The 14,174-nt window shown below is 43.8% G+C and overlaps 1 protein-coding gene across 2 annotated transcripts; it reads left to right on the forward strand.

Annotated features, from left to right (window-relative positions):
* Positions 1–3,530: 3,530 nt before the first annotated feature.
* Positions 3,531–13,602, forward strand: LOC135092687 (uncharacterized). 2 transcript variants are annotated; one of them, XM_063991309.1, is made up of 12 exons: positions 3,531–3,745; positions 6,006–6,661; positions 6,929–7,037; positions 7,581–8,089; positions 8,496–8,735; positions 8,836–8,993; positions 9,260–9,398; positions 10,118–10,270; positions 10,913–11,074; positions 11,543–11,625; positions 12,018–12,231; positions 12,652–13,602. In XM_063991309.1, the coding sequence occupies exons 2-12, from the start codon at positions 6,335–6,337 to the stop codon at positions 13,189–13,191; spliced, it is 2,634 nt and encodes an 877-aa protein (XP_063847379.1). In that variant the 5' UTR covers positions 3,531–3,745; positions 6,006–6,334; the 3' UTR covers positions 13,192–13,602. The 2 variants fall into 2 exon arrangements, with proteins under 2 accessions (XP_063847379.1, XP_063847380.1); XM_063991310.1 differs by lacking the exon at positions 3,531–3,745 and adding an exon at positions 3,876–3,912.
* Positions 13,603–14,174: the final 572 nt, after the last annotated feature.

Raw genomic sequence — 14,174 nt, forward strand, 5'->3', positions numbered from 1 at the left:
GTCTCTCTCTCTCTCTCTCTCTCTCTCTCTCTCTCTCTCTCTCTCTCTCTCTCTCTCTCTCTCTCTCCGTTTGTCTCGCTTCTTTCTTCCCTTTCTTTATTCATTATCTCAGTTTCTTCGTCTCTTGTCTCACTTTTCCCTCGTTTCTTTATTTCGACTTCTTTCATCTGTCTCTTTGTTTCTCTTTCTCCCTCTTCTTTCTGGATTCCTGTTTCTTTTGCTCTCTTCTTACCTACTTTCCATCCTCTCTCTCTCTCTCTCTCTCTCTCTCTCTCTCTCTCTCTCTCTCTCTCTCTCTCTCTCTCTCTCTCTCTCTCTCTCCGCTTCCCCCCCTTCTCTCTCTCCAATCAATATCTGAGTTTGAAAGTTAGCAGTTGTGTTTTTGTTAGGTGTTATTTTGTCATTATTTTTGTTGATATGTATTGATTTTGCTGTTTTTTTTACATAATTATGTGGTTTAGTATATATATATATATATATATATATATATATATATATATATATATATATATATATATATATATATATATATATATATATATATATATAATATTTATCGGGTTATCGGTCTTTTTTTCTTTTTAGTGTGTGTGTGTGTGTGTGTGTGTGTGTGTGTGTGTGTGTGTGTGTGTGTGTGAACTTGTAAGAAGAAAGAGAAGAAAATGAAGTGGCAGTAGTAGTAGAGAGAGAGAGAGAGAGAGAGAGAGAGAGAGAGAGCCGTTTCTAGCTCCTGTGTTGTGAAGCTATGATAGATGGATTCCCAGCCTTCCAAGGTGATTCGGACCACTTCCTTCTCATTTAAATGTTTCATCTGGTGGACTTTAGAGGAAAACAACTGAATTCGTAAACATGTTAACCTACTTTCTTTAACATGATTATACGCATGATACAGTAGCAGGGTCCCTTTAAGACATACACTCGATTTTTAAATTATAAAGTACACAAATATAACAGATAAAAACGAAAAAGTGTAAAATTTGCGAGATCGACCGACCCGAGGCTAGATATAGTTTGCCTTTGAGACAGAAGGAAAGAAGGCTTTAGCAATGTGTCGTAGTGAGAGAAAGCGAAAAGTAAAGGGTACAGACTATAAAACTTATCAGGAGTCTTCTTCACCTATCAGGAGTCACACATCCTTCTCTCACATCAAACACCTCACTTACACCATCCACCTCTTCCCAGAACTCTTTGATTGCCTCCCTGATTCCATCCTTCCCTGTTATAACTACCCCATTCACTTTCAGACTCTCCACACCAACACTGCCTGACATATCCTCACCTCTCATGAACTTGTACCGTTCACGGCCACCTTCCATGTCTTTCCCCCTTAAAGATTCAATCACACTCCTTTTACATTTTACTGGCTGCTGTTTCTCATATGCTGCCCATGCATTCTCATTCTCCGCCTCATCGTTTTCATGCCTCTTTCTTTATCCATCTACAATGTCTACACATTCTCTTTCGCTCCTTCCTAGCCTCTCTGATTTCATCACTCCACCATGGTTTATAATCTTACTTCTGCCTACTCTCACAAACCCTGTTTGGTTGTCAGCAGCACTCAGCACGTCCTCAGCCAGTTTCTCATTCAAGTGCTCCACATCATGCATACTCACATCATCCCAGCTTCTTTCATTCAGGCCAACCATAAAATTCTTCCACTTTGCATCTCTCAATCTCCACTTCCTTTTCTTACTTGCCACTTCCACTTCATTCCCACCATGAATCAGGCACTCCACAACCAGCATATTGTGATCAGACACAATATCAACCATATCATCTTCATCTATCCACATGTACGACACAACTTCACGCATTCTTCCATTCACTAACATGTAGTCAGTTACTGATTCATGCTCTCTTGCACTCCCAAGTCACACGCCTCTCAGCCAAAAGAAACATTTAGATTTTCCAACTCCATTTCATCAACAAACTCCCAAAGCATTTACCATTCCTGTTCATCCGTTCTCCTAGTATTCCTATATGTTCATTCATATCACCCATCACTATCACTCTTTCGTCTCCATGCTCTCACAACTTTCTTGGGTGTGGGATGGTAGTGCTGGCAGCCATAGTGGCGATGTAACGCGTAAAAGAGAGTATAGTGAACTGTGCAATTGTGACCGCTGTTGGTGTAAGGCAGGCTCTATTGACATCATGCCTTTCACTTATTATTTACATAGATGAGTTAATGAACTAGAGACACTTATAGAATGACTACATTTATTGTTGTATATGAATGACGCAGTAGTAATATCCACAACGACAACGATTTTGCAAAGGAAGATTAGAATATTGAATGAGTTTTGTGGTGATTATGGAATGAAAGTCAATGCAGCAAAAACTAAGTTATAAAGGGCGAGCCAGGAGACGCGGAGCCAATATACGCGGACGTGCTGGTGGTGGAAGTGGTTAAATGTACCTGGGGAGCTCTTTCACCTGTGATGACTCAGTATCGTCTGCGGTGAAGCTACACGCACAAAACAAATTATGCCATGTGTTGAAATTTCTTCTTTATACGAAAACATAACGATGTGTCATTTATTGTTAAGCGCAGTCTGACGCGGCACATGTGTCCTCACTTTTGTATGGCCTTAAATCGTGGCTGGGCGCGGATGTAAACTGGTCATTAAACTTTATAATTGGGCCATGAAGAAGCTGACCTGGGATGCCCTTCCTTACCTGGCCTTGTGAAATATAAACATCCTAAATTCTTCCATAATTAACATGGGGTTAAGGAGGCGTGAGATGAACCTTTCAAATGACTCTAGTTGAAGTGACGCGAGTTTTAAGGGTGTTTTTACCGTTCTAGTGGCACTGACTGAATTTATCTGTTCAAAAAGCTCTAATTGAAGTGACACACGGTTTTTAAGTGTTTTTTTTTTATGATTCTAGTGACAGATTAATAATATTTCTACACTCAAAAGCCTCTCAACTAAGGAATGTATGTATATAGAATCCTTCTTCTCACGCTCCCTATCCTTCCTTCAGCATCTGCCTTTTCCTGTTGTCTTCCCTCGAGCCTTCTTGATTATTATTGTTAGGAACGCGTATATGTAGCAGCCCTGTAGGTGAGCACGAGCAAGCTGTGTATACGAGTACTTCTGAGTGGGCTAGCTAACGGCGTTATGTTGCTCGTTGTTGACAGAGGCTGGCGCCATTATCTATTGGCGCAGAATGCAATAGTCTTTCGTGTGACCAAACTCGGTGATAAATTGCCGGTAGAAAATTGTCAGGAATAAATCTCGGCACAAATTTCTCGAGAAACTGTATCCTGTGACCACGCGGCCATGAGGTTTCGCCGCCCAGTGTGACACCGACCTTCATTAACCTAGTCTAATTTAACAATGACATAATCTGACCTAACCTGACCTAACCTAAGCCAATATATTACAGGTGCGGGTTCTGCCACAAACGTTTCAGCTACGTCCACCACCTCCGCTCCCACGAACGCTCCATACATATCAACTCCTTTCCGGGTCTCCTTGCGCCGCCCCCACCCAGACTCATTTCCAAATAATACCTGCATACAAAACACCCACGGAATCACCCGCCAACATATAATATTACTACAAAAACAATGAAAATAACACAAAACAAGGGAAATAACGTAAAACAAATCTGGAGAAATTTAAACTTAGCGCCAAATTCTGGAGAAGATCAGCTGTGTTCTCCTCGCCCTCCTTCTTCGCCATCTCGTTCATCTTCACCCATCTCCCGGGAAAGATCAGCTACAGCATCCACAAGGGTGAGGAGAGGAGTGCCAGGGTGTAGTGCCAGGGGGCCAGGAAGGGGGGGAGGGTCTCGGCACAAAATGCAGAGGGAAGACGAGACTCAAGGCGTTTTGGTAGCGAGATGTTGTTTGGGTTCCCGTTGGCCACAACTTGTCTGGGCGTGTTGTGGTGGCCCAGAATGGTACTAGTGGGTTCTGCGGATGAATGCTTGCTGGTTGATGCCTTTTCTACCTTTCTTCTTGTTTCATAATGATTACTTCGTGGTTCTTCTTGTTTCATAATGATTACTTCGTGGTTCTTCTCGTGTATCAGGCTTGCATCACATTGTTTGGGGTCCTGGCACGGCTTGTCTAGGAGTGTTGTGGTGGGTCTCGGGTACCATTAGGCCGACGTTCTTTCTATCATTCCTCGTGGTTCATAAAGTCCTTGTCTGATTTATTTTGTATCTTCTTGGGTCTTCTTCCATTTTTTCTTCGATTACCAGTCTTCCATCACAGTATTTTGGGTTGAGGTTGATCTTACCAATAGTTGCCTCCCCTCGCCAGGACTAACAAGCTTGGGGATCTGGTGGGAAAGCGGGGTTTTAGGGTAAGAGGGAGGCCAAAAAATCCCCTTCAGTCTAACCAAACCTAATTAATTAGGGCCTTTGCCCTACCTGGACACCCTTAAAGACACTAACCTAACCTACCAAGAGGGGGGGGTGCTTTGCCTGCCCTGGAACTGGTCTCATTCTAGTGTGGGGCAGTCAGGTGCGGTAGGGAGAGTACTTATTGAGAAGAAACCTTGTTCTGGACCAAACTGTCCAGGCGACATGGCTGACCCTGTGCCGTGAGGGCAGGAGTACTTTCTCTTCTCCATTGGGAGCCATGGGGCTGAGATAGTGTGTGAAAGTTGTGTGCTTTGTCTTAGAACATGAGAACATAAGAAATAAGGGAAGCTGCAAGAAGCCATCAGGCTTACACATGGCAGTCCCTGTATGAAATATACCAACCTATTTCCACCTATCGTCCCCATCCATAAGTCTGTCTGATCATCTCTTAAAGCTCCCTAATGTTTTTGGCTAGTTGGAGAACAGACTTAGCATGGTTCCGGGCAGAAATATAAAGTGCATGAGATTCTGGTGATGGAAGGCTTAAGTACCTTTTGTGGGCCACCTCTCTATCATGTATAGCATGAGAACAAGCTGTGTTAAACCAAGGTTTAGAAGGTTTAGGACGAGAAAAGAGTGCGAAATGTACGCCTCCATGCCAGACACCATCACCTCTGTTATGCGCTCAGCACACAAAGATGGGTCTCTGACACGGAAGCAGTAGTCATTCCAAGGAAAATCAGCAAAATACCTCCTCAGGTCCCCCCAACTAGCAGAGGCAAAATGCCAGAGGCACCTTCGCTTAGGGGGATCCTGAGGAGGGATTGGAGCGATAGGACAAGATAAAGATATGAGATTGTGATTGGAGGAGCCCAACGGAGAAGAAAGGGTGACAGCATAAGCAGAAGGATTAGAGGTCAGGGAAAGGTCAAGAATGTTGGGCATATCTCCAAGATGGTCAGGAATACGAGTAGGGTGTTGCACCAATTGCTCTAGGTCATGGAGGATAGCAAAGTTGTAGGCTAGTTCACCAGGATGGTCAGTGAAGGGAGAGGAAAGCCAAAGCTGGTGGTGAACATTGAAGTCTCCAAGAATGAAGATCTCTGCAAAAGGGAAGAGGGTCAGAATGTGCTCCACTTTGGAAGTTAAGTAGTCAAAGAATTTCTTATAGTCAGAGGAGTTAGGTGAGAGGTATACAGCACAGATAAATTTAGTATGAGAGTGACTTTGTAGTCGTAGCCAGATGGTGGAAAACTCAGAAGATTCAAGAGCGTGGGCATGAGAGCAGGTTAAGTCATTGCGCACATAAACGCAGCATCCAGCTTTGGATCGAAAATGAGGATAGAGAAAGTAGGAGGGAACAGAAAAGGGGCTACTGTCAGTTGCCTCAGACACCTGAGTTTCAGTGAGGAAAAGAAGATGAGGTTTAGAAGAAGAGAGGTGGTGTTCTACAGATTGAAAATTAGATCTTAGACCGCGAATGTTGCAGAAGTTAATGAAGAAAAAGTTGAGGGGGGTGTCAAGACACTTAGGGTCGTCGACAGAAAGGCAGTATTATTATTATTACTATTATTATTATTATTATTATTATTATTATTATTATTATTATTATTATTATTATTATTATTATTATTATTATTATTATTATAATTATTATTATTATTATTATTATTATTATCTTGCAGGTGCTGGCCAGAAAAATGAGAAGATAAAACAAGAAAACTCAGAATTGATGGATGAAGGAAGTAAAAAAAGTAGGAATAATTAATATTCAGATACATAGAAAAATAATAATAAATAAAAACAAAGAATGACAAGACCAAAAGACAAAAAAAAGTACCATTCCTGAAAAGAAAACTAAAAACAAACAAGGAAGATGCAAGAACTGAAACCTGCAAAAACAAACAAGAGAGCAAGACAAACATAACAAAAGGAAAGCAGAACTAACCAAACCACTGGAGAATAACATCACACCACCAATAAACACCAAAAACAAACAGGAACCTAAAAAAAGATGTCAAACTCAATTAGCACATTTATAATGCGAGGTTCTGACGTGGAGGGAGAGGAACATGGATCAGAACCTGCAACAAACAACCACTCTTATCAAGCCTTCCTACCCCAGCCCACCCCAGCAGCAGCCCCAGCCTTCATCACAGGGACCACAGACTCCTTCCTGACCCTCCCAGAGCAGATGGAGGGGGAGGGGGAGGGGCTGCTGGGGTCAGGGGAAGGGGAGGGGGTCTCTCAGGGATCACTCTTGTATCTAGACTCTGCCTCAGCCCTTCATGTTTTGGTGCACCATCTCCCTCAGCCATCGCACCAACCCACGCCACCGCAGGTAGTGAGAGAGAGAGAGAGAGAGAGAGAGAGAGAGAGAGAGAGAGAGAGAGAGAGAGAGAGAGAGAGAGAGAGAGATGAAAGGATGGCAAAACTGAGGAAAGGTCTAGAGAGAGAGAGAAAGACAGAGAGTTTATAATGCCCTTATCTTTATCTTTTGGAAAGAGAGAGAGAGAGAGAGAGAGAGAGAGAGAGAGAGAGAGAGAGAGAGAGTTTATCCTGTCATAGTCTTAATCTTTTGTATGATTTAAAAAAATTTTCTCCTCAGCTGGTGGAGGAGGAGGGATCTCAGGAGCAGTTCGTTGTGGTGGGAGCATTGAAGAATGAGGATGATCTTGCTCCCTCCTCCTCTCCTGCCACCTGCCATGTGTCTGTGGGTGAGTAGTACTAGTAGTAGTAGTAGTAGTAGTAGTAGTAGCAGTAGTAGTAGTAGTAGTAGTAGTAGTAGCAGCAGCAGTACCAGTAGATGCAGTATTTATTTATGATGCTTCTATACATATACTATCATTTTCTTATGTTTTTTTATTACCTGACAATAATGCAAGTTATACATCGGTTTTGTCATGAATTGCTCAGTTATTATTTATTTTTCAACCCTCAGGAAGTATATGGTCCACCTTCCTCTCTTCCTTCTTCCTGCCTTCTGATATTCCCACACCATCTCCCTCTCTTTCACTCTTCCTTCCTTCTCCTGACATTCCCACACCACCTCTTCCCTCTCTACCCTTACTTCCTACCTTCTGACATCCCCCACACCACCTCCCTCTTTTTGTTCTCCATCCCTCCTCCGCTTACTTCTCTTCTTTCCTTCTTTCTCATGACCTGCCCACACCACCTCAATCTCTTCTCTTCCTCCTTCCTTCTGACAATCCCATACCACCTCAGTCTTATGAATCACTGACTTATTACGTAACCCACAGAAAGCATACTGGAAGAGGAGCTGGCTGGCGGGAGGGGTGAAATATACCTTCCACAGCCACAGGAACCCACACCTGCACCACAGCACCTGCCGCAGACCCCCGTTCTGACACTTGTGGGCAGCAGCGGCAGCGGCGACACAGGTGACACCACTGGCATAACACTCGACACTGTGCCACATATAACACTTGAAGAGATCATTCAGAAATTTGCATCATCACCTGGCTCTCCAATTGATGACCTTGATGACTCCACCACCACCACCATCACCGCCATCACTCCACCTCCTGATCCAGCCCCCCTCCCGCCTCCCCCTCCTGCTGTGTCGCCAAGGGTAAAGGTGAAACTGCTGCCAGAGAAGAGGAAGGGGGAGTGTGAGGTGGAGGCGGAGGGGGAGGGTGATGAGGGGTGCTTGTATGATGTGGTGGTGACGTACCGATGTCGTGTGTGTGGTGATGTGTATGATGACAAGGCCGCGTTACTGTATCATCACCACCAGAGTCATAAGCAGGTGTGTGTGTGTTTTGTAGTTTTTGTATTTGTGGTCTTACAGGGTTGACTTTAATTTGATGTCACGCATGTATATATATGTGTGTGCGTGTGTGTGAAATTCTTTCTGTAAAAATGTATGATAGTCTGATACAGATGACATAAATGCAAGACTCACTCATTATACACTAACAATGACAATACAGCAAAACACACTCAAACACACCACTAACACAGCAACAAAGCAACATGGAACACTACAACACACTCATACACCCCTTCATTTTTTTTCTCTCTCACTCTCTCTTCAGAACAAAAACACTCAAACACAACACTAACCCAACCAGTCACACAGTAACTCAATACAGAACATTGCAACACACTCAAACATCCCTCTTATCTCCCCCATCCCTGCTGTGCAACACTAGAAGACCCAAGGAGGCGTCATCAAGATCAGGGTCACGTCATCAGACACCCGCCCTACCACCACCACCACTACTACCACCCCTTCAGGAGAAACAGAGCACCCCAGTAAGAGGATGAAGGAACGAGCAGGGGAGGGAACAGGGGTGACGCGCAGACACTACCAATCCCAGGGCAGCCAGGTGACATATCCTGCCCAACCTGGCTTGCTCATAGGACACAGAAAGACACGTATTCCTGACCAGGTGAGTTTAATTATTGTGGTTTGTGAGGTTAAGTTACAGGTTTTATTTTTCTTTGATTTCTCCTTTTCTCCTCACCTGTACTGCCTTTATCTACCCACAGGGAGAGGCAGACAGTGGTGGTGGTGGTGGTGGTGGTGGTGAGGGGGCAGTAGAGGGAAAGAGGAAGGTGAAGGCACCACGAACACTGCAGGAACAGTTTTGGCTCCAAAAACAGCGACCGAAACCTGTCTGTCTGGTGGAGGTGGACAAGACACACAGGTACTGTATTGGTGAGGTTAGGTTTGGTTACGTTAGGTTAGGTTACATTAGATTAGGTGACGTTAGGTTACGATAGGTGTGTGGTGATGGATGAGACACTTAGGTTAGGTTAGGTGTGTCTCTAGGAGTGGACACTAGGTGCAGTATTGGTTTGTAGCACTAAACACGTTAAACCATCACTACATTCATAAAAACACCCTTGAAAACCCATTACTAGAGCCTATTAAAACATTTTAACTCACCCAGATAACTCAATCTCTTCTCAGGTGTCCTATTTCTACCTGCAAGTACAAGTTTTCTAGTGAGGCAAATCTTCAGACTCACCAGGAATGTCATGGAGGAGGGCCAGGGAAGGGCGAGGAGAGAGGCTTCACCTGTCCGCACTGTGCCCTCAGGTGTGACAAGGTAAGACTTATTAAGGTGCAGTCAGAAGTAAATTAACCTGTACTCTATGTTTTTCTTTTCCCTTTTTTTTAATGGTTAATAAAATCAAGATTGCTGGCTTGGTATATAGATAGATGGTTATGTTATGGATTCACTGTACAGTAAAATCCCTCTTATCCGGCATCAATGGGACTGCTGACATGCCGGATACTTGAATATTGCTGGATACTTGAATAGAAGTGAAATTATGTCCACAATCACCAGCCTACACTCACGCATCTTACCATAACAAAGATCAGCTGATCTTAATCAGCAGCTGATCTGATCAGCTGCTTAAGTGTAAGCACAACACGGTTCCTCTTTACAACTTTAGGCATGATGAAGGCGTCAGGCGATAAACGGTGCACACACGGGACTGAGTCACTGAGTAAACACAGTGCAGTGGGCTGCGGGTGGTGTGAAGCAGTGCACTCTGGTGGTAAGGGGACAAAGTATGCCTCGCGCGGGAATTTTAATAGATTTTATGAGTACACATTGATTTTTTTATTGATTTTAAGGCTTGGGGAAAAATGTGCCGGATACTTGAAGCTGCTGGATACTCGAATGCCGGATGAGAGGGATTTTACTGTATATGTATGTCATAATTATCATCAGTATCACTTCATATATTTTTACTTCTTATGGGGATTGAATGGTAGACTGTATGAGCACTAAAATATATTACATGTGACCTCCTGCAGTGGTCTGTGTGCCAGCTTCACCTGTGGAAAGAACATGGAGTGGATATCGACCTGCTGACCTGCGGTATCTGTCACACATACAAGACCTGCACCCAGCAGCGCCTCCTTGTGCACCAGAAGATACACTCGGATGCCCGGGACCATGTGTGCAAGGTGGGTGCTGCATCCCCTGGGTGTGGCGTCCAGGGCTGGGTGGTTGGTGTGAGCTGCCTTCTTGTATTAGTTTAGTTTTTCCTTCAATTGATGCACATTTCTTGCCTCCTTCCTCTGTTACTTTTACTCTTCTTCCTTTGTTACTTCTATTCTCCTTCCTCCTGTCACTTCTACAGTCCTTGCCTCTGTCACTTGCTGTACATTCCTTGCCTTTCACTTGATGTTCACTTCCTGCCTCTGTCACTTCCTTTAGTCTTTCTCAAGAATATCATGTTAATTTCTCTGTTCCTCAGGCATCTTGTTTTCATTGGCTTGTGTGGATCTGTCCATATTTGTTAAGTTTTTGCTTCACTTGATGTGCACCCTTTGTCTCTCACTTTCTTTAGTCTTTCCTACAAAACTTTTTTCTTTGTAACCTTCAGGCACCTTGTTTTCATCAGCTCTTGTGGTTCCATTCTACTAATGTAATATCCCTTCTCTCTCATTCTCTCCTCTCTTAGACTTCCTCAGACTCTTGTAGTTCTGTTCTGCTAATGTAACATCCCTTCTTTCTCTCCCTCTTCCTCAAACTCCCTCATGCTCTTGTGAATCTGTTCTGCTAATATAACATCCCTTCTCTCTGTCTCTCTCTCTCTCCCTCAGACATGTGGCAAGGGATTCAAGCAGTTGGCACAGCTCCTCAACCACCAAGTGCAGCACATCACCAGCCCCAAGGACTTCCCTGCCTGGGCTGAGAAGAGTTACTGTGAGGAGTGTCAGCACTGGTTCAGGGATCGCAAGTCTCTCAGGATGCACATTGCCCTGGTGTGTGTTTGTGTGTGTGTGTGAAAGAGAGATATACATTGAGAAAGAGAAGGAGGGAAAGAGTGAGGACTTGGTTGATTTATATGTTTTGGTACCGAGAAAGAGACAGAGAGAAATAGAGATTATATGATGTTGAAAGATGGAAATTTCTGTATGTTCCAAAAAAGAGAGACAAACAGAGAGACAAGGATATATAACAATAAATTCCATAGAGCTAGTAAAACAATAACTAGGCAGAACAATCTTCAAACATTCATGCCCGTAGTCTTCTAAAAAAATCTAAATAACTTAAACACTTAAAAAACTAATGGGAGACGAAATGAGGACAAAATCAACACAGATAGATAGATAGATAGATAGATAGATAGATAGATAGTTTATTGACCATAGCAAGCTACAACACAACACAATAACACACTACTAGTACCCAAGGAACAGGTGAGGTTAAGATGCTTCTTGTTACTTCAGGTTCACTTGAAGAGGAAACCACATTCCTGCCCTCATTGTCCCTACCGATGCTCCAGGAGTTTTGATCTCAAGGTGCACATGAGGTGAGCCCTTTGTGTGTGTGTGTGTGTGTGTGTGTGTGTGTGTGTGTGTGTGTGACAGAAAGAAAGTGTATGTATTTGTGAGACAGAAAATGTGTGTATGTGTGTGTGTGTGTGTGTGTGGGTGAGTGAGCTTAATGGCTTCTTGCAGCTTCCCTTATTTTCTCATGTTAGGTTCTTACCACCATCTTAGAACTACTTTTATTTCTTTTACCTTCATTCTCCCCTTCCAACACCACCCTCACTACCACCACACCACACCACACCTAACCTTTTACCTTCATTCCTCCCTTCCACCACTACCACCACCACTTCCTCACCTCATCTCACCTTCCATCTCACACCTTTTACCTTCATCCTCTTCTACCACCACCATCACCTCCTGTCCCCTCCAGGCAGCACACAGGGGAGAGGCCTCACCGGTGTCCGCTGTGTGGGTGGCAGACACGTGATCACAACACCATGCGACGCCACAAGCTCGGTCACCAGGAGCGCAAACCATTCCGCTGCCCCACCCCACTGTGCCAGTTCGAGACTCGCCACCCTGCCTACTTCAAGAGGCACATGGCTCGCCGACATCCAGACAATGAGGCAGTGTATGCATGTTTGGTGCGTACTGTGTTGGTGACTGTTTTGTTTAAGTTTTGTAGATTTGTATCTTTGGTTTTGTGTGTGTGTGTTTTCATTTTGTGGTTTTGTGTTTTAGATTTTGATATTTTTTTTTTGTGTGTAAATTTATAAACACAACTATTATGTCTGTCTCTCTTCAGCCCTTCATTCTAAAACCATCTCCTCTTCTTTCATCAGTTCCCTTGAAAACACCCAGCCTTCAGGACTATTATGTGATAAACTACTATTCTGCCTATCTCTCTCTGGGCCTTAGTTCTAACACCTTCCTCTTATCTCCTCTCAGTTCTGTTCCTAGAAAACACCCAGCCTTTTGAACTATTATGTCTCTCTCTCTCTCTCTCTCTCTCTCTCTCTCTCTCTCTCTCTTTTTTTTCTAACACCTCCCTCTTGTCTCTCCAGTTCTGTCCCCTGAAAACACCCAGCCTTCAGGACTACATCAAGCACTCCATGAAGCACGAGAAGGACTTAGCAGAGGAGGCCATGAAGCGAGCCATGCAGGCCGACACAGACACCACAGGGGACACCACCACAACACCCAGGGATGGATCTACACCCATCACCACCACCATCCCCATAACCACTGCAGACACCACCAAGAAGTCTGCAGCTATTGACTTTAATCACAAAGTTGGGTTTATTACGATTAAATTTGGTGATGCTGGTACCTCAGATGGAAAGGATGAGGCAATGGATGGGATACTGGTGGAGGAGGTGGAAGGGGAGGCTGTCTCTCTGCCTCAAGTGGTGGTGTCTGGGAGCAATGGACACTACCTGCTGGATCTGCCGGGCATAACGGAGGATGGGGAGGGACGGGCCATCGCCAGCACTCCTCCCCAGCACAGAGTGAAGCCCCAACACCATATCACCACCACCAGTCACTACACGCCGCCTCAGCCACCTCACAGCACATCACCGCAGGATTGTAGCAGTGCCACGTGACGTCACTGTCATCACACGCCACGCCATAAGATCATAAAGACACCATAACATCATCACCATTGCTACATTATCGTCACCACTGTAATGTTTTGAAGAGCATATCATAAAACTATCATAACATCACTATTCCTACATTATTATCATCACCATAATGGAAGTATTGTGAAGAGCATGTCACCATAATACCACCACATCATCACCACCACTACATTATCATCAGCACCGTAATGGAAGTGTTGTGAGGAGCATGTCACCATCACTACCCATACATAACATCACCATCATTCATCACATATCACATTAATGCAGTGATATTTTTAAGAAACAGGGCATCATCCAATCATGTTCTTTCTCTTCCTCAAGATGACATCCTGGGAAGTAAAAAAAAATAAATAAATAAAACAAAAAAAACTCCTCTTATGTTTCTTATAACACAAACAGCAGACTGTTATTATGAATCCTTGAAACATCTTAAATATTTCCTTATTTGATCTACTTTCTGGTAGTTATTCATAAGATCATAATTTTATAAAAGCAGTAATACCAGATGGAGTGTAATGAAGAAATATATACTTGGAAGGGAGTGAGTTGGGGGATAGTAGAGACCAGTGGAAAGACGAGATCTGAAGACAGTGTGTGGAGAAAGACATGAGCGGAGTGAAATGGTATAAACCTATCAGAAAGAGGGAGGAGGGCCAGATAAGTGTAGGAATAAGAGGTAACTGAACAGAGACCAGAGGGAAAGGCAAAGGAGATGATGTGTGGAGAAAGACATAATAGGAGTGAAGTATTATGGACATGTCTGGAAGTGCCACATACTCAGAAGTGTTGGGGGAGGAAGTAATTACATGGAGACCAGAGGGAAAGCCAAGGACCTAGAGATGGTGTGTGGAGGACATGACAAGGATAAACATCCGAGAAATGATTATCTACCATTGCAAACACTGGGAGAGACTGACAAGCTCCCCAGCCCAGTTAGGAAA

Source organism: Scylla paramamosain, chromosome 40 (genome assembly GCF_035594125.1).
Source record: "Scylla paramamosain isolate STU-SP2022 chromosome 40, ASM3559412v1, whole genome shotgun sequence".
NCBI lineage: Eukaryota > Metazoa > Arthropoda > Malacostraca > Decapoda > Portunidae > Scylla > Scylla paramamosain.